Genomic DNA, 20,815 nt, shown 5'->3' with positions numbered 1-20,815 from the left:
CCGGAAACACCGGGCGGGAGAGTGTGAACAGATCCGGAACATCCAGCAAATTGGAATAACAAAAACGTGTTTATTTCAAAAGGGGTCGACACGGGCGAGAGTGACTCATAGTGATGCTGCTTATTTTGATAAATTTCACCCTCTTTTAAAAAAAAAACAACCTGGTATACTTTGCAATGAGTTTGACTGGTTTTATCTAACAATATAGAAGCCGATCTATTTCAGGATTGAATTATTATAATTTTACTGAGCCGAGTTGTTGGCGCGGCGCTTTGTGTCGGGGGAAGCGGCGGCTGCAACTCTCGGGGCAGGTTCCGGGAGCAGATCACCAGTTTTGTTCCATCGAACAGCGGTCTTTTTATTAACGCGTGCACGCTCTGAACATTTCTTTTTGCTTGATTCAGAAATGAAAATTAAACGGCAGAAAACCGCAAAAAAACTTATTGCATTTTACAAACATAACTACGGCTTCCGCGAACCTTTCCAAATCCTTCTCGATGGGACGTTTTGTCAGGCCGCATTGAAGAATAAAATCCAGATCAAAGAGCAGATGCCCAAGTATCTGATGGGAGAAGTCCAGCTGTGTACAACGTCGTAAGTGTATGCATCAAACTGGGAGCGGCGTCTAATTTTAGATTGATACTAATATTGCAAATATTAATTTTTGTTTAGGATGCCCTTCTAGATTAAACTCTTATAAAATTATCAACATTGTACATTGCTGGAGCTGCAGTACATGAAGTGTAAAAAACAAATCTTGTACTTTTTGTTTTCTAGTTGCGTCCTGAAAGAGCTGGAATCGCTTGGGAAAGAATTGTATGGTGCAAAATTGATTGCTCAACGATTTCAAGTTAGAAATTGTCCACATTTCAAAAACCCTGTCAGTGCCTCAGCGTGTCTGTTGTCGATGGTTGAAAACAATAATCTTCATCATTACTTTGTGGCCACACAGGTAACTTAAAAATACACTGAGTAGGGGAAAGGTATGCATTTTGTACAAATCATTGATCCAGAAATTGCTGGAAAAACAATGGCACATTTACGCACTTGGCATTATTAGTTAAAAAAAATCCATCTTTTTGTTAAGAAAAAGGGATACGCATTGAGTTTCGATTCTCAACAAATTGTTGGATGATTTGCCATTTCCTTCGCCGAACTGAAAAAATTGCATGTTGTAAGGACTCTATTAATGATGTGGTTTATGGTCCTGACATGAAATTTAACTATGGTGACCCAGAAAGGGAACAAATGAAGCTGTGGCGTCTCCCTCCAGCCAGTAGTGAATTGTTCCTGGAGGTTTTTAAAACTTTTTTAACTGTCTTGACGGTAATTTTTATGCTAGTCTTGCCATCCAGTAGGCAATAATTTTCAGGATGCAAAGCTGTTTGACATTCATACAAATTAGATAAAGTTATTTCAGAAAATAGAATTTACAGCACAGAAAGGCCATTCGCCTAACGGGTCTATGACAGTGTTTATGCTCCACATGAGCCTCCTCACGCTGTACTTCATCTGACCCGATCAACATATCCTTCTATTCCATTCTTTTTCATGTACTTATCTAGCTTCCCCTTAAGTGCATCCTACTTGCCTCAACTACTCCATTTGTTCCACTCTCTAGGAAAAGAAGATTTCTCCTGAATTCTTTATTGGGTTTATTACTGATGCATATTTATGATCCTTAGTTTTGGACAATCAATTGCTGTTTGTGGAAGAGAATTTCAAACTTCAACCACCCATTGCATGTAGAAGTGTTTCCGAACTTCACTACTGAAATGCCTGGCTCTAACTTTTAGACTATGCCCCTTAGTCCAAGACTCCTCAACCAATGGAAGTAGTTTCTATCTACCCTATCAGTTCCTATTAATATCTTGAAAATTTCAGCCAAATCATCCCATAACCTTCTAAGTTCCGGGGAATGCAAGCCTACTTTGTGCAATCTCTCCTCATAATTTAACCCTTGGAGTCCAGATATCATTCTGGTAAATCTACGCTGTACTCCTTCCAAGGCCAATATATGCTTCCTAAGTTGTGGTGCCCGGAACTACTCACAAAACTCCAGATATGGTCTAACCAGGGCTTTGTACAGCTGTAGCATAACTTCTGTTCCCTTGTATTAGCTGTAAAGGTCAGTATTCCGTTAGCCTTTTTGATTATTTTCTGTACCTGTTCATGGCATTTTAATGATCTATGTACATGGACTCCCAAGTCTCTTTGAGCTTACACTGTTTCTAGCTTTTCACCATTTCAAAAGTACTCTGTTCTATCTATTTTGGGTTCAAAGTGGATGGCCTCACATTTGCCTCCATTGAAATCCATTTTCCAAAGTTTTGCCCATTCGCTTAATCGATTAATATCTCTTTATAATTTTATGCTTCCATCTACGATGCTTATCTTTGTGTTGTTGGCAAACTTAGAAATGTGACTTTCTATGCCATCATCTAAGTCATTAATAAATACTGTGAAAAGTTGAGGTCCCAACACAGATCCTTGCAGGATACCAGTAGTCACATCCTGCCAATTACAGTACCTGACCATTATCCCTAGTCTCTGTCTCCTGCTGCTCAGAAAATGTTGTCACATTTACAATGCTTTTACTTTTAAAAATGTTTCTTACTTTTCCTTTCTGTCTGTTTTTCCTCTCTTTTAATCCACTCTCTTTCCTTCGGTTTCTTTTTCTGTACCTAATTTGCCCTATTTCCTTCTCTGTCATCCACTCTCTTTCTTTCTCTATCCTTCCATTTCATTGGTTAAGGAGATCGACCATTGGGCACAATGCTCAAGATGTCCCAGATGTCTCATTGATGTTGCTGTGCCATTATTAATTCGCATTTCCAACAATTTGCAGCACAAATACAGTGCTATCTGAAGAGTGAGACACAAAATTCAGTTCATGCTATGAGATGCGTTATTACAGGAATTTCTGGGCCATTATATTTTAATTATACTTCCACTCTTCAGTTTTTACATAAATTCTCTGTCGATTTGGGAGATATCAGCAATTGATAGATGAAGTTATTGTGGACAAGTACAAGATTGTGCAAATTAGTTATAACATTTTTAAAAATACAAAAGTAATTACCCAAACGGAGTTTGATGAATGACCAAATGTTATATACACACATACAGTTCCATGGAGTTGATTTTATTTTGAACGTGGTAGAGGAAGGAACTTAACGTTACTTAGAGGATAGATAGGTGAGGCACCAACCCTGTCCTCACAAGATCAAGTAATCGTACACTGACTCTGAATGAAGCAGGCTTGATTGGCTAAGTGGACTTTTTTTTGCTGCGGGCTTTACGTTCTTATGAAATCACCAAAAGCGAGATGTTGCAGTCTTTAAGTACTACCCTAAAATGGAATTGGTATATTAAATTCCTGAATGAATTAATGCAGGTAAAATATAAAATTTAGAACAAACTGTCTGCAGTCCCAATGTGTAATGGTACAATGCAGATTTTGGGTGCATTTTTGAGATAGATAGCAAATAGGACATAAGTAATCAGAATAGTTATCCCAGATGTTCTTGAGCATCTCCTTGTAGTGTTGGTAAGGATCTAGGAGCAGTTCACCTGCGCACACGCTTGCTTAAATGTGTCATCGAATTACATACAAATTACAACATGCAAACAGGCTATTTGGCCTAACCAATCTATTTTGATGTTTACCCTCCACTGAGATATTTTGCTGCCATTATTACTATAAATGTTAGTTAAGTTTATATTCTCTCAGAAGACAAGAGCTTGCAGAGCATGAACAACTAACACAATACAGTCCCCACCACTTATAACGGGAGTGTTCGTGCAAATGTGATCTGCCCGCTATAAGCAATGGCCAGTATGATATGAATCACACAATTCAAAAGTAATATTTTCTGAAATTCCTAAATAGAAAGATTGAGTTGCTGCTGCTTCCTCATACTAATATATCTTTAAGCCATGTCGTCTTTATGCCAGTACAGATTATATGGTCTAATTCCACTCAGCAGGACTAATTTAATTAATTCTCCTGCCCTGGTCATTTTCAGAGTTCCTGAACCACTGCTGCTGCGTTTGTGAATGTCTTTCAATAATAAGGGAATGATTCGAATACATTAAAACAGCACTGCAGGGCGAATGGGGGTGGATGGGGCAGACGGAACGTGACCGATCAGCTGCTTGAACTGCCCGAAATAGTTGGTGTGCTTTTATACTTTGACGACTATGGTAACTGCAAATGGTTAAAGCCATTAGCCCGATACAGGTGGTTGTCCAGGATAAACGGGGATGGTGTAAGTGATGGAGACTGGTGGGTACAAATTCAGGTCCTATTTGGGACTATTCGGTGTAACCAGGAGACAACCCCACTGATTATTTTGTTATTGATTTCATTCCATTCAATTCACATGAGCCCCTGTGTATTCTAATATATTATTAGTGTGCAAAATTAAAGCATATAGGATTGGGGGTAATGTACTGACATGGATTGAAAATTGGTTAACTGACAGGAAACAGAGAGTAGGAATAAACGGGTCTTTTTCAGGGTGGCGGGCAGTGACTAGTGGGGTACTACAGGGATCAGTGCTTGGGCCCCAGCTTTTCACTATATATATATTATATATATAAATGATTTGGATGAGGGAACCAAATGTAATATTTCCAAGTTTGCTGACAACACAAAACTAGGTGGGATTGTGAGGTGGATGCAAAGATGCTACAGGGCGATTTAGATAGATTGAGTGAGTGGGCAAACACATGGCAGATGCAGTATAACGTGGATAAATGTGAAGTTATAGAAACATAGAAAATAGGTGCAGGAGCAGGCCATTCAGCCCTTCTAGCCTGCACCGCCATTCAATGAGTTCATGGCTGAACATGAAACTTCAGTACCCCCTTCCTGCTTTCTCGCCATACCCCTTGATCCCCCGAGTAGTAAGGACTTCATCTAACTCTCTTTTGAATATATTTAGTGAATTGGCCTCAACTACTTTCTGTGGTAGAGAATTCCACAGGTTCACCACTCTCTGGGTGAAGAAGTTTCTCCTCATCTCGGTCCTAAATGGCTTACCCCTTATCCTTAGACTGTGACCCCTGGTTCTGGACTTCCCCAACATTGGGAACATTCTTCCTGCATCCAACCTGTCCAAACCCGTCAGAATTTTAAACGTTTCTATGAGGTCCCCTCTCACTCTTCTGAACTCCAGTGAATACAAGCCCAGTTGATTCAGTCTTTCTTGATAGGTCAGTCCCACCATCCCGGGAATCAGTCTGGTGAATCTTCGCTGCACTCCCTCAATAGCAAGAACGTCCTTCCTCAAGTTAGGAGACCAAAACTGTACACAATACTCCAGGTGTGGCCTCACCAAGGCCCTGTACAACTGTAGCAACACCTCCCTGCCTCTGTACTCAAATCCCCTCGCTATGAAGGCCAACATGCCATTTGCTTTCTTAACCGCCTGCTGTACCTGCATGCCAACCTTCAATGACTGATGTACCATGACACCCAGGTCTCGCTGCACCTTCCCCCTTCCTAATCTGTCACCATTCAGATAATAGTCTGTCTCTCTGTTTTTACCACCAAAGTGGATAACCTCACATTTATCTACATTATACTTCATCTGCCACGCATTTGCCCACTCACCTAACCTATCCAAGTCACTCTGCAGCCTCATAGCATCCTCCTCGCAGCTCACACTGCCACCCAACTTAGTGTCATCCGCAAATTTGGAGATACTACATTTAATCCCCTCGTCTAAATCATTAATGTACAATGTAAACAGCTGGGGCCCCAGCACAGAACCTTGCGGTACCCCACTAGTCACTGCCTGCCATTCTGAAAAGTACCCATTTACTCCTACTCTTTGCTTCCTGTCTGACAACCAGTTCTCAATCCACGTCAGCACACTACCCCCAATCCCATGTGCTTTAACTTTGCACATTAATCTCCTGTGTGGGACCTTGTCGAAAGCCTTCTGAAAGTCCAAATATACCACATCAACTGGTTCTCCTTTGTCCACTTTACTGGAAACATCCTCAAAAAATTCCAGAAGATTTGTCAAGCATGATCTCCCTTTCATAAATCCATGCTGACTTGGACCTATCATGTCACCATTTTCCAAATGCGCTGCTATGACATCCTTAATAATTGATTCCATCATTTTACCCACTACTGAGGTCAGGCTGACCGGCCTATAATTCCCTGCTTTCTCTCTCCCTCCTTTTTTAAAAAGTGGGGTTACATTGGCTACCCTCCACTCGATAGGAACTGATCCAGATTCCACTTTGGTAGGAAAAACATAAGGACAAAGTAAAATTTAAATGGTGATGGCCTGGGAAATGTCGATGTACAGAGGGACCTGGGTGTCCTTGTACACCAGTCATTGAAAGCAAACATGTAGGTGCAGCAAGCAGTTAGGAAGGCAAATGGTATGTGTAATATATGTAAACCTGTAAATAACTTGTTTAACCATCAGAGGGCTCATCCCCTGGAGTACCAAGGGATCCCACAATCCCTTGGGAGCACCTCTACATAAGGAGGCTTCACAGGCTGGAGAGGCACTCTGGAGACCTGAATAAAGGACTACGTTCACACGTTACTTTGAGGTCACAGTTTCGGGTCAGATTCTTTATGCAAGACATAACAACTGGTGACAAGATACAGATAATGAACCCCACCGCAACAATGCAGAGAACCGTGGGCATCCTGGAGAAATTTTCGGAGGGAGATGATTGGGAAACCTTCATGGAGCGACTCGACCAATACTTCGTGGCCAATGAGCTGGAAGGAGAAGCGAATGCTGCCAAACGAAGGGCGATCCTCCTCACCGTTTGCGGGGCACCAACATACGGCCTCATGAAAAATCTGCTTGCTCCAGCAAAACCCACAGAGAAGTCGTACAATGATTTGTGCACATTGGTCCGGGAGCATCTAAACCCGAAGGAAAGCGTTCTGATGGCGAGGTACTGGTTTTACATGTACAAGAGGTCTGAAGGCCAGGAAGTGGCGAGCTAAGACATCTTGCAGGACATTGCAAATTTGAAGGACACTTGGAGCACATGCTCAGGGATTTCTTTGTACTTGGCATTGGCCATGAAGTAATACTTCGCAAACTTTTGACTGTAGAGACCCCAACCTTGAGTAAAGCCATAGCGATAGCCCAGGCGTTCATCGCCATCAATGACAATACCAAACTAATCTCTCAGCACACGAGTACTGTTGCAAGTACTGTGAACAAAGTAATGTGGTTTTCGAATCGTAACGTACAGGGCAGGACTCACATGCCTGCAGCTGCACGTCCGCAGATGTCTCAAGTGTCCACCATCAAGGGTGGTGAATGCAAGGCCATTAACACCTTGTTGGCGCTGCGGAGGTGATCATCGCTTCCATTCATGCCGCTTCAAAGGATACGTTTGCAAGGGCTGTGGAACAATGGGACACCTCCAACGTACGTGCAGGCGAGCTGCAAACCCTGCTAATCCTGCAAACCACCATGTTGCAGAGGAGGACAGATCCTCGGGGGATGATGACGAACCAGAGCCTCAGACTGAGGAGGCAGATGTATATGGGGTACACACATTTACCACAAAGTGTCCCCCGATAATGCTGAAGGTTGAATTAAATGGACTCCCGGTGTCAATGGAGCTGGACACTGGCACGAGCCAGTCCATAATGAGCAAAAAGACTTTTGATAAATTGTGGTGCAGCAAGGCCTCAAGGCCAGTCCTGACTCCCATTAGTACTAAACTGAGAATGTACACAAAGGAACTGATTCCCGTAATTGGCAGTGCTACCGTAAAGGTCTCCTACGATGGAGCGGTGCACAAATTACCACTCTGGGTGGTACCGGACGATGGCCCCATGCTGTTTGGCAGGAGCTGGCTGGGAAAGATATGCTGGAACTGGGACAACGTCTGAGCGCTCTCGTCCGTTGACAACACTTCATGTGCCCGGGTCTTAAACAAGTTCCCCTCACTGTTCGAACCGGGTATCGGGAAGTTACAAGGAGCAAAAGTACAGATCCATTTGATTCTGGGGGCGCGACCCATCCATCACAAGGCGAGAGCAGTACCGTATATGTTGAGAGAGGGTGGAGATCGAGCTGGACCGGCTGCAACGAGAGAGCATCATTTCGCCGATCGAATTCAACGAGTGGGCCAGTCTGATTGTTCCAGTCCTCAAGGATGACGGCACCGTCAGAATCTGTGGTGATTACAAAGTAACTATCAAAGGCAGACGACCTATTTGCGACGCTGGCGGGAGGAAAATCGTTCACAAAGCTGGACTTGACCTTGGCCTACATGACGCAGGAGCTGGAGGAATCATCGAAGGGGTCACCTGCATCAACACGCACAAAAGATACCCGTTTGGGATTCGATCAGCTGTGGCGATATTCCAGAGGAGCATGGCAAGCTTGCTGAAGTCGGTCCCGCGCACCGTGGTCTTCCAAGACAACATCTTGGTTACAGGTCAGGACACCGTCGTACTTGCAGAACCTGGAGAAGGTTCTTAGTCAACTTAATCGTGTGGGGCTCAGGTTAAAACCTCTAATTGCGTTTTCCTGGCGCCTGAAGTGGAGTTTCTGGGGAGAAGAATCGCGGCGGACGGCATCAGGCCCACCGATTCAAAGATAGAGGCAATCAAGTATGCACCGAGACCACCCCCACAGAACGTGAGGGAGCTACGGTCGTTTCTAGGACTCCTGAACTACTTTGGTAACTTCTTACCGGATCTTAGCAGACTGTTAGAACCACTGCACTCTTTACTGTGTAAAGGAGATGAATGGGTATGGGGTAAAAGCCAAGAAAATGCCTTTGAGAAAGCTAGAAAACTGTTATGCTCAAACAAATTGCTTGTGTTGTATGATCCATGTAAGCTTTTGTTTCTAGCATGTGATGCGTCGTCATACGGTGTCGGGTGTGTATTGCAACAAGCTAATGAATCTGGGAAATTGCAACCGGTTGCTTATGCATCCAGAAGTCTGTCTAAGGCTGGGAGGGCCTTCAGCATGATCGAAAAAGAAGCGTTAGCGTGTGTTTATGGGGTAAAGAAAATGCATCAATATCTGTTTGGGCTCAAATTTGAATTGGAAACCGACCAGAAGCCACTTATATCCATCTTTTCTGAAAGTAAGGGGATAAATACGAATGAATCGGCCTGCATCCAGAGATGGGCGCTCACATTGTCCGCATACTACGCCATCCGCAACAGGCCAGGCACAGAAAACTGTGCCGATGTTCTCAGTAGGCTGCCATTGCCCACCACGGGTGGAGATGGCACAGCCCACAGATTTAGTCATGGTAATGGAAGCATTAGAGAGTGAGCAATCACCTGTTACCATCCAACAGATTAGAACCTGGACGAGCCAGGACCCCTTACTGTCCTTAGTAAAAAAAACTGTGAGCTCCACGGGAGTTGGTCTAGTGTCCCGTTAGAGATGCAGGAAGAAATAAAGCCATACCAGCGGTGCAGAAATGAAATGTCCATACAGGCAGACTGCCTCCTAGCGGGTAATCGGGTAGTGGTGCCAAAAAAGGGCAGGGACACTTTCATTAGTGACCTCCACAATACCCACCCAGGCATTGTAATGATGAAAGCGATAGCCAGATCCCACGTGTGGTGGCCTGGTATCGATGCAGACTTGGAGTCCTGCGTGCACAAATGTAACACATGTTCACAGTTAAGCAATGCATCCAGGGAGGCGCCACTAAGTTTATGGTCCTGGCCCTCTAAACTGTGGTCGAGGGTCCACGTCGACTATGCAGGCCCATTCTTGGGGAAAAATGTTCCTTGTGGTTGTAGATGCGTACTCCAAATGGATTGAATGTGAGATGATGTCGGCAAGCACATCCGCTGTCACCATTGAAAGCCTGCGGGCCATGTTTGCCATGCACGGCCTGCCCGATGTCCTTGAGTGACAATGGGCCGTGCTTCACCAGTGCCGAGTTCAAAGAGTTCATGACCCCACAATGGGATCAAACATGTCACTTCTGCCCCGTTCAAACTAGCGTCCAATGGTCAGGCAGAGCGAGCAGTGCAAACAATTAAGCAGAGCTTGAAGAGGGTAACTGAAGGCTCACTGCTCGCCTATCCCGAGTCCTGCTTAGATACTTCACAAGACCCTACTCACTCACTGGGGTTCCCCCCACTGAACTACTCATGAAAAGGGCACTTAAGACAAGGCCACCCTGATCTACACGAACAGATAGAGAGCAGGCGGCTTCAACAGAATACATATCATCGCGCAAATGTGTCATGCGAAATCGAGATTGATGACCCTGTATTCATGTTAAACTATAGACAAGGTCCCAAGTGGCTTCCCGGCACTGTCATGGCCAAAGAGAGGAGTTGAGTGTTTCAGGTCAAGCTTTCAAATGGACTCACCTGCAGGAAACACTTAGACCAAACCAAACTCAGATTCACAGACTATCCAGAACAACCCACAATAGACTCTACCTTTTTCAACCCTCCAACACACATGCAAGTGGCAACCGACACCGCGGTTGACCATGAAGCAGAACCCATCACCTGCAACAGCCCAGCAGGACTCCCCACACCCAGCAGCCCGGCAAGGCCAGCTGCGCAGCAGCCAGCGAGGGCCCAACAAACGACTCACTAAAACCAGCATTGGCACCGAGACGATCACCCAGGGAAAGGAAGGCCCCAGATCGACTCACATTGTAAATAGTTACACTATTGACTTGGGGAAGGGGAATGTTGCTATATATGTAAACCTGTAAATACCTTGTTTAACCACCAGAGGGCTCATCCCCTGGAGTCCCAAGGGATCCCACAATCCCGTGGGAGCACCTGTACATAAGGAGGCCTCACAGGCTGGTGAGGCACTCTAGAGACCTGAATAAAGGACTGCAGTCACACGTTACTTTGAGCTCACCGTATCTGGTCAGATTCTTTGCGCAAGACATAACAGTATGTTGGTCTTCATTGCAAGAGGATTTGAGTACAGGTGCAAGGATGCCTTACTACAGTTATACAGGGCCTTGGTGAGACCGCAACTAGAGTATTGTGTGCAGTTTTTCGTCTTCTTACCTAAGAAAGGATATAATTGCCATAGAGGGAGTGCAGCAAAAGTTCACCAGACTGATTCCTGGGATGGCAGGATTGTCGTATGATGAGAGATTGGGTCGACTAGTCCTGTATTCACTAGAGTTTAGAAGAATGAGAGGGGATCTCATTGAAACATATAAAATTCTGATGGGGTTGGACAAACTTGCTGTGGGGAGGATGTTTCCCCTGGCTGTGAAGTCTAGAACAAGGGGTCACAGTCTCAGGATACGGGGTAGGAAATTTAGGACCGAGATGAGGAGAAATTTTTTTATTCAGAGGGTAGTGAACCTGTGGAATTCTCTACCACAGAAGGCTGTGGAGGCCAAGTCACTGAATATATTTAGGAAGGAGATAGATAGATTTCTAGACACAAAAGGCATCAAGGGATATGGGGAAAAAGCAGGAATATGATGTTGAGATAGAGGATCAGCCATGATATTGAATGGCAGTGCAGGCTCAAAGAGCTGAGTGGTCTGCTACTGCTCCTATTTTCTATGTTTCTATTATAAATATTAATGGCTCAGGTGGTTATTTGATTCTTCTTGTGAAAATGCATGGAAATATTCCGGAATGAAATCTATTTTTTTCTACTGAGAGATCACAACCAACAGTAATGAAACCAGAATGGGAGATTTGATGTAGGCTGTGCTATTTAATGATTTAGATAAACTGGTTATCAATTAATTTGTACCCATGAATAGTTTGTTTGTTGTAGTGTTAAAATGTTCATTAAATGTTTCTAAATTGTTTTCAACAGGATCAAGAGTTAACAGTGAAAATTAAAAAGTTATCAGGAGTTCCTCTTATGTATATTATACAGAACACTATGGTCCTGGAGAAACCTTCCCCCAAATCAATTGCACAACTACAGTTTTTGCACGGTAATCAGTTTGTCCCTGTACATCAGCAGCAGACTATCCAGCACTTGAAAGAAAAGCAGGGCCTGGTGAAGGAATCCGAACCTCGGCACAAAAAACGCAAAAGGAAAGGGGGCCCTAATCCTCTCAGTTGTCTGAAAAAGAAGATCCAACCACCACAACAACCAAATAAAGAAAAAAAACAAAGGAGATCAAGAAAGAGAAGGAGAATATCTGCAACGTGTGTCAAAGTAGAAGCCACGAAGTAAAAGTGTAACCATAGAGTTTGTAAGAACATGGACCAAAGTACGTAACCATGTGATTTTTTACATTGCACTTGGTGCAGTCAGTTGAAAATTTTGAATTTGGGCACAAATAACAGTTTAAAATATACAACCTAATGGGAGCATTTTTTTTAATTTACAGTAAAACAATCTGAAAAATATGTGCAGAAAAATGTCATAATTTTGAGTTTAAATACAGTCTTCATAATTTCATAACCATACAAAAGCATTTTGTTCTGAAATGCTGATAGTCTGTTCATAACACTGGTACAACAGTTTTGTTGCATACAAAATGATTATTGATACAAAATAAAATTATAATGCTTTGCACAGGTATTAAGCATCACTTATTGAAAAATGTCAAGAAGAGACTTCACATTTAAACTTTGAAGAAAAGGCGCCTCCCTGGTTTGCAAACAGGAGTAGTGTGAAATAACAGCAAGACATGGATAGAATGGTCAACTTACTGTTATGGAGTGGTTGATTATGTTAGGGCTTCTTAAATAACATTTAAAATGTATTCTAAACTTATACAATTAGGAATGATCTGCATCTCTTGTTTGGAGCTATTTTCAGAGATAAACCAACCCAACATCCTTAAGTGTATGACTATCTGGATAAGCATCTTTTAAAAAAAATGTAGATGGTGTGGGTTATTACCAATAAGAATGGGATTTTTCTTTATTTACTGATTCATTACATACTTTTCCTATTACATTGGACAAATACTGATTAAAAATTATTCATCCACTGTACCTTACGATTTCTTTTTAGATATTAAGTTTAATTAATGGGAAATGGATGTTTCCAAGCTTCTTGCCAGATTATTGACAGACTATCCTGGGCTGCTGTATTGCTTTACTGGAATCTAGAGTAGATGCGGCTGAATTTCATGTTCCTATGTCACAAAAATCATGAATAAAATAGGGGAAAAAATTACCTTTTCATTTGCTCTGTTTTTAGCGCACTGCTTTGTGAGTTTGCCTTAAACACCTGTCTGGCACAGTAACAGTTCTTAGCCTGTTTAAAATAGTAGTGCAGTTAGTGTGCCTGCATTGGCAAATCATAAGATTACCTTACAATAACCTGTTTGGACCTGAGGATTATATGATTTCCTGAGATGGATAAAGTATTAACCAAACAACTATTAGTCAGTTTGTTGTGATGCACGAGTTTCTTGGAGCCAATTTTTTTCCAAAGCTCTGCCACTTTTATCAAAAAATGTTTTTGCCTGTGGTTAGGGAGGATAAAGAGAAATCTGGAGCTGGCTTAACTTCAGTACATTGTATTTCTGGAAGCCTCATTGGAAAGCTTTGCAGGAATTGTTCACCCTGATCAGTGAAAATAAGGGTGATTGTTCCAAACACAGGTTCATCTGTGCTTAATAGATAGATATTCTGATAGGAGAAAAAATACAAACATGGTATAATGATGCAATTATTTTAGAATTTGTGGAATTGACCAGCCCTCTCTCAATGCAGCAGTATTGGTCTCTTACTGCTTTTTCTCCTTTCAATATCATGAACAATATGAAAGTATCATCATCATCATCATAGACTCCCTCGGAATCAAGGAAGACTTGCTTCCACTCTTAACATGAGTTCTTAGGTGGCTGTACAGTCCAATACGAGAAACACAGTCTCTGTCACAGGTGGGACAAATAGTCGTTGAGAGAAGAGGTGGGTGGGACTGGTTTGCCGCACGCTCTTTCAGCTGCCTGCACTTGATTTCTGCATGCTCTCGATGGCGGGACTCGAGGTGCTCAGTGCCCTGCCGGATGCACTTTCTCCACTTAGAGCGATCTTTTGCCAGGGACTCCAAGGTGTCCGTGGGGATGTTGTACTTTATCAGGGAGGCTTTGAGGGTGTCCTTGTAACGTTTCCGCTGCCCACCTTTGGCTCTTTTACCGTGAAGGAGTTCCGAGTAGAGCGCTTGCTTTGGGAGTCTCATGTCTGGCATGCGAACTATGTGGCCTGCCCAGCGGAGCTGATCAAGTGTGGTCAGTGCTTCAATGCTGGGGATGTTGGCCTGGACGAGGAAGCTAACGTTGGTGCGTCTGTCCTCCCAGGGGTTTGTAGGATCTTGCGGGGACATTGTTGGTGGTATTTCTCCAGTAACTTGAGGTGTCTGCTGTACATGGTCCATGTCTCTGAGACATACAGGAGGGCGGGTATTACGACAGCCCTGCAGACCATGAGCTTGTAGCAGTTTTGAGGGCCTGGTCTTCAAATACTCTTTTCCTCAGGTGACCGAAGGCTGCACTGGCGCACTGGAGGCGGTTTTGGATCTCGTCGTCAATGCCTGCTCTTGTTAGGAGGCTCCCGAGATAAGGGAAGTGGTCCACGTTGTCCAGGGCCGTGCCGTGGATCTTGATGACTGGGGGGCAGTGCTGTGCGGTGAGGACAGGCTGGTGGCAGGATGACAACCTACCATGGACTCGGAAACATCCAAGTGATTACTTTCCTTTTGTTTAACCTGCATTTCTACAATATTTGTGGACTTTCCTTTGAATCTTCATTCTGTCCATTTCATATTCAGTCATGCTACCCTCCACTTTTGATTCTTACTGAAACTCAAGTTTAATTCCTTTATGGTTCTTTCCTTCCAACTTCTGATCCAAAAAAGGACATGTGTTTATGTTTGTTCTAATGTCTCTACTGTTCATCTTAGCTCCATGAATCATCTTACTACAATCTCCTGTGACTAAACATATATTTCCCTCTGTGCATTAAGTTGATCTGCTTAACTGATATTTCCAATTACTTACCAAGCCAAATCAAATCAATAAAAACAATGTATTTAAGGAAAGATATACTTGCACTGGAGGCTGTTCAGAGAAGATTCACTAGGTTGATTCTGGAGATGAGGGGTTTGACTTATGAAGATCGGTTGAGCAGGTTGGGCCTATACACATTGGAGTTAAGAAGAATGAGAGATGATCTTGTTGAAACATGATAATGAGGGGACTCGACAAGGTGAATGCAGAGAGGATATTTCTACTCGGGGAACTTAAACTAGGGGACATGGTCTTAGAATAAGAGGCCGCCCATTTAAAACTGAGATGAGGAAAAATTTCTTCTCAGAGGATTGTAAATCTATGGAATTCTCTGCCCCAGAGAGCTGTAGAGGCTGGGTCATTGAATATATTTAAGGCAGAGATAGACAGATTTTTGAGCTATAAAGGGAGTAAAGGGTTATGGGGAGTGGCAGGGAAGTGGAGCTAAGTCCATGATTAGATCAGCTATGATATTGAATGGTGGAACAGGCTTGAGGGGCCAAATGGCCTACTCCTGCTATTTCTTATGTTCTTAATGTGCAAGTATCATACTCTGTGCATGTATACAGTCATGCACAGAGCACCCTATTGTCCTGAGGCAACATCATAGAAATTTATAACACAGAAGGAGGCCATTTGACTCATCATGTCCATGCCAGCCGACAAAGAGCTATCCAGCCCAATCCCACTTTCAAGCTCTTGTAGGTTATGGCACATCAAGTGCATATCCAAGTACTTTTGAAGTGTGACAAGGGTTTCTGCCTCTACCAGCCTTTCAGGCAGCGAGTTCCAGACCCCCACCATCCTCTGGGCGAAAATATTTCCCCTCAAATCCCCTCTAAATCTCCCACCAATTACTTTAAATCTATGCCCTCTGGTTGTTGACCCCTCTGCTAAGGGAAATGGGTCCTTCCTATCTACTCTATCTAGCCCCTCATAATTTTATACACCTCAATAAGGTCTCCTTTCAGCCTCCTCTGTTCCAAAGAAAACAACCCGAGCCTATCCAATCTTTCCTCATAGCTAAAATTCTCTAGTCCAGGCAGCATCCTTGTAAATCTCCTCTGTACCCTCTAGTGCAATCACATCTTTCCTGTAATGTGACCAGAATTGCACGCAGTACTCTAGCTGTGGCCTAACTAGTGTTGTATACAGTTCAAGCATAACTTCCCTGCTCTTTTATTCTAAGCCTCGGCTAATAAAGGCAAGTATTCCGCATGCCTTCTTAACTACCTTATCTACCTCGCCTGCTACCTTCAGGGATCTGTGGACATGCACTCCAATGTCCCTCTATTCCTCTACACTTCTCAGTGTCCTACCATTTATTATGTTGCCTTGTTAACCTCTCCAAATGCATTACCTCACATTTCTCCGGATTGAATTCCATTTGCCACTGTTCTGCCCACCTGACCAGTACATTGATATCTTCATGCAGTCCGCAGCTTTCTTCTTCATTACCAACCACACAGCCTATTTTAGTGTCATCGGCAAACTTCTTAATCCTACACCCTACATTCAAGTCTAAATCGTTAATTATATACCACAAAAAGCAAGGGACCTAGTACTGAGCTCTGCGGAACCCCACTGGAAACAGCTTTCCAGTCACAAAAACACCCATCGACCATTACCCTTTGCTTCCTGCCTCTGAGCCAATTTTGGATCCAACTTGCCAGTCTGCCATGTGAGACCTGATCAAAAGCCTTGCTAAAATCCATATACACTACATCAAATGCACTACCCTCATCGACCCTCCTTGTTACCTCCTCAAAAAATGCAATTAAGTTAGTCAGACACAACCTTCTTTTAACAAAGCCATACTGACTGTCCTTGATTAAGCCGTGGCTTTCTAAATGAAGATTTATCCTGTCCCTGAGAACTGTTTCCAATTATTTTCTCACTACCGAGGTTAGGCTGACTGGCCTGTAATTGCTTGGGGCTAGACTTTTTTTTGCATCGATACCGCCCACTTAACGTCTATTTAATGCTGAGATGAGGTATAACTCCCAGATATCGCTCATTTAGCAACAAAATGGAAACTAACGGCCATGTATCGATCACTTATCGCCCAACGTTACTTTCGGCATATAGTTAACGGCGAGAATTAATAATACCGCCCGCCCACTTTTTTTTGCCGTAAAGATCAGAATGGGCGACACTAACGGCCATAATATCACCGAGCATTACTTTCGGCACCTCGGCATAACGCCAAAAATATCGCTCGCCAAAAAATACCCGCTGAGAAAAAGTTGCTCTCACCTGAACTAAACCCAGTGCTATAGACGCCATGTTGTAAATCGGAGGTCGATTCATATAAAAGGCTGCTTCAACTTCTAGGGAATTTTGATGTACTGTGGAGTTCTTTTAAGGTGATTTGAACATCTGAACAAACATCTTATCATACTGTGGACGATTTGAATTTATTTTAGGTGTTTTAGTAGGTAAATTTATTGTTTGTGAACAATAGGTATAATGCTGATTGTTATTGTAATGGGCCCTGTAATTTCTCAGCCTGTCTTGATGACTACGCCCATGCTGCAGACTAGAGATGGCAGAAGGTATATTCAAGAGCATTATGTGCCCAATCAAAGAGGTGGCAGACTGAGGAGGACGAGAACTTACACCCCAGGCACTTACAGGGAGAAGCGGTCTTACCTGAGACAATGCGCAACAAGGTTATGTGAAATAAAAAACATTTGTATAAAATCATAATTATAACTGAAAAAAACACCTCACCCCACCCCACAACAAATTGATAACATTTATCTCATTCATTACATTTTTCACGTTTCAAACAAAACTTCATAATCATAGAACACAAATGCAAAAAAACAAGGTGCCCCCCTCCCCCTTCCCCCAAACAAAATAGCAACCACAACATAAAAATATTGTGATCAATACAACTTTGCGGCCATGCACCTCACTTTCCTTTCCCCCTATCCTCCCCCCACCCCCCTTCTCTTCCCCATCTCTACCCCTTCCCCTCCTGAATCCAAGCCGCCTTGCTAAAGAGCTCATCAGGCGCTGTTTCATTGGGGGGGATGACAGCAGATCTGCTGGTTGGCCGGATATGTCATCGGTGTTGAATAGATTATGGAGCTGGTCGATGCAGGCTTCTCGAAGTTGGCACTGTCATCAGTGGAGAAGGCACCCTGCAGCTCCACGGACAAGATTTGCGGCTTCTCAGCACCAGATTGACGATCCTCCAGCGAGTCCGGCGCCGGACCCACAGTTTCTGGGCTCGGTGGTGTTGCATGGGTCTGCACTGCTGGCTGAGCTACAAAACATAAATGAGGTTATTAGAGGAGAAGAGGGTACTCGGGTCACGTATGCATGACAAAAGCACTACTGCTATCAAAATCATCACAGACATCACATTTCATGACCATGACCAAATTCTGCATTACAATGATTTTCATGAGGCCATCATTATTTAGATAACACTTTTATCAGTCATCTATCATATATTATTGTTCGGATATGACTGGGTGTGGCATATATTGACTTAACATCACACAATGGTTATACTTTACTCATGTGGCATCACATCAGTTTCTGCTGCTGCTTGCGTGGCCGACCGGGGGTGGATCCACACTAGTGCCAGCACCCGCTCCTCGATGTCTGTTAGCTCGCTGATGACTGGTGGGCCGCCACCCGTGCGCCGCTGCTCGGCCCTATTCTTCGAAAGCTTCTTCTGCAAAAGGTAACATCAGCACGACATGGCATGAGATCATTGCATGATATCATTGCTAGGTACTGTCACAGAGACTGATACAACACATAACCTGTTATGTATGTTAATGTATGTACTGTAACACTAGACGACTGAATGTACCTTCACACTGTATACACCATACCTGTACCACTAGAGGGTGCTACTGGTGGAGATCGAAGGGTCACCTGCACACTGCAGGTAACTCAAGTATAAAAGGGAATTCACCTCTTGGTGTCCTCACTCAAGGAGCTACAATAAATGGACTAAGGTCACTACAGTTCAAGTACTATACCCTTACCTCGTGGAGTCGTTATTAGAGTGCTTACATATACCACAACTGGCGACGAGGTTATGAATTTCCATGCACAACATGTCTAACCTAAGCAACTTCCAACAATTCACTGATGGGGAAGATTGGGATGCCTTTGTGGAAAAGCTCGAACATTTTTTCATCGTGAACGACCTGGCTGGAGACACACCGACCTCGCTGGCTGATAAGCGCAGAGCCATCCTGCTCAGCAGTTGTGGGCCCAACGTCCACGGCCTTGCCAGGGACTTGCTAGCCCCAGTGAAGACGACAACCAAGACTTATGTGGCACTCGTAACTATAATACAAGAACAACTCAAACCCAAAGAGAGCATCCTCACAGCCAGACACCGGTTCTACACCCACCGGCGGCCCGAAGGCCAAGAAATTGCTAAATATGCTGCAGATCTGAGAAGATTGGCTGCACCGTGTGATTTTGGCGACCACCTCACCGAAGCACTAAGGGACATCTTCGTTATTGGAATCGGCCACGAGGGTCTCCTCCATAAGCTGCTCTCTGCGGTCATTACAGTCACCCTGCAGAAGGCAATCAAAGTGAGCCAGGCATTCATGATTTCGGTCTGCGACTCCAAGAGGACGATGACTCACCGTCAGGACTCTAACCCGACGAGTACAGTGAACAGAATGGTGCCTTTCAGAGGAAAGGCTGCTGCCCCGAGTCCCACAACCCTGAGTCCGCCACATGGGGCCAACCGGCTAGCCTTGTGCTGGCGTTGTGGAGGAAACCACAAACCCACCAGTGCCGATACAAAGACTATACCTGCAAAGGCTATAACACTAAAGGTCATCTCCAGCGAATGTGTAGAAGTAGTTTTACTCACTGAGTCGCTGAAGAGTTGGCCGATCATCCGGGCTCAAGCACTGATGAAGACGAAGCGGCTCAGCCCCTGGAAGAGGAGTACGGAATATATACCTGCTCCACCGAGAGTTCCCCGTGGAAAATGGAAGTTGAAATCAACGGTGTTCCAGTCTCGATGGAGATCAACACAGGGGCGAGCCAGTTGTTGATGAATCAGACGGCCTTCGAGAAACTGTGGGACAATCCCGCCAAATGACCCAAAATGTTCCCAATCCAGGTGAAGCTGCTCACCTACACAAAAGACACCATCCCAGTCGTTGGCAGCGTGGATGTCCAGGTGTCCCATGGTGGTGCGATGCACAAGCTTCCTTTGTGGATCGTTGCCGGTGATGGTCCAACGCTGCTGGGAAGAAGCTGGATGAAGCAAATCCAAATCTGTTGTAGCGGGGAAAGCCTCCAGGCCCCAGTGATCGATGTCCTACGCAGCCTCAAACTTGGATCCATCACAGCACCTGGAAATCCTACCATCCAGCTCGATTGTGTGGCAATGACACAGACTGCACAACTCAACGGCGAGATGAGCCAACCTGAACGACCAGACCTCACCTTCCGGGCTCCAGTGGCAGGTCTCCGAGGGAAAAGATCGGTGCAGAAGGTAGATTCCCAGCTTCCGTGGCAGAAACTGGGGAGAAAAGGATCAACGCAGCCTACCTCGTGGAGAGAAAGAAGATGGCGCCCGCACTACGAGGTGACGCACCTGAAATCAAGATGGCCACGACCACACCACGAGGGGCAGCATTGAGAGAGTGACACGTGACGCCGAGCAGCGAACCGGATTGGGGTAAAGATTGCAAGGCCCTCTTAAAGGAGACCGGCAACCCAAAACAATTAAAGGGACAGTTCCACTCTTGGTACAGGGATACCGGGGACACTAATGATAAAGGTGTAATTAATGAATGCAAGTATATAAATGTACTGTTGAACGGTGATGCCGGTAATGATAATGAGAAAAATG

At 44.2% G+C, this 20,815-nt stretch overlaps 1 protein-coding gene across 1 annotated transcript; it reads left to right on the top strand.

Moving 5' to 3' along the window:
- The first annotated feature begins 23 nt into the window (after positions 1 to 23).
- Positions 24 to 13,124, top strand: utp23 (UTP23 small subunit processome component). The gene is made up of 3 exons (XM_070890719.1): positions 24 to 594; positions 778 to 952; positions 11,802 to 13,124. Exons 1-3 carry the CDS (start codon positions 407 to 409, stop codon positions 12,168 to 12,170), a joined length of 732 nt encoding a protein of 243 aa, XP_070746820.1. The 5' UTR covers positions 24 to 406; the 3' UTR covers positions 12,171 to 13,124.
- The last annotated feature ends 7,691 nt before the right edge of the window (positions 13,125 to 20,815 follow it).

The sequence above is a fragment of the Pristiophorus japonicus genome, chromosome 1 (genome assembly GCF_044704955.1).
Source record: "Pristiophorus japonicus isolate sPriJap1 chromosome 1, sPriJap1.hap1, whole genome shotgun sequence".
NCBI lineage: Eukaryota > Metazoa > Chordata > Chondrichthyes > Pristiophoridae > Pristiophorus > Pristiophorus japonicus.
Note: the sequence above shows the minus strand (reverse complement) of the source record. Positions and strands in the feature narration are given on the sequence as shown.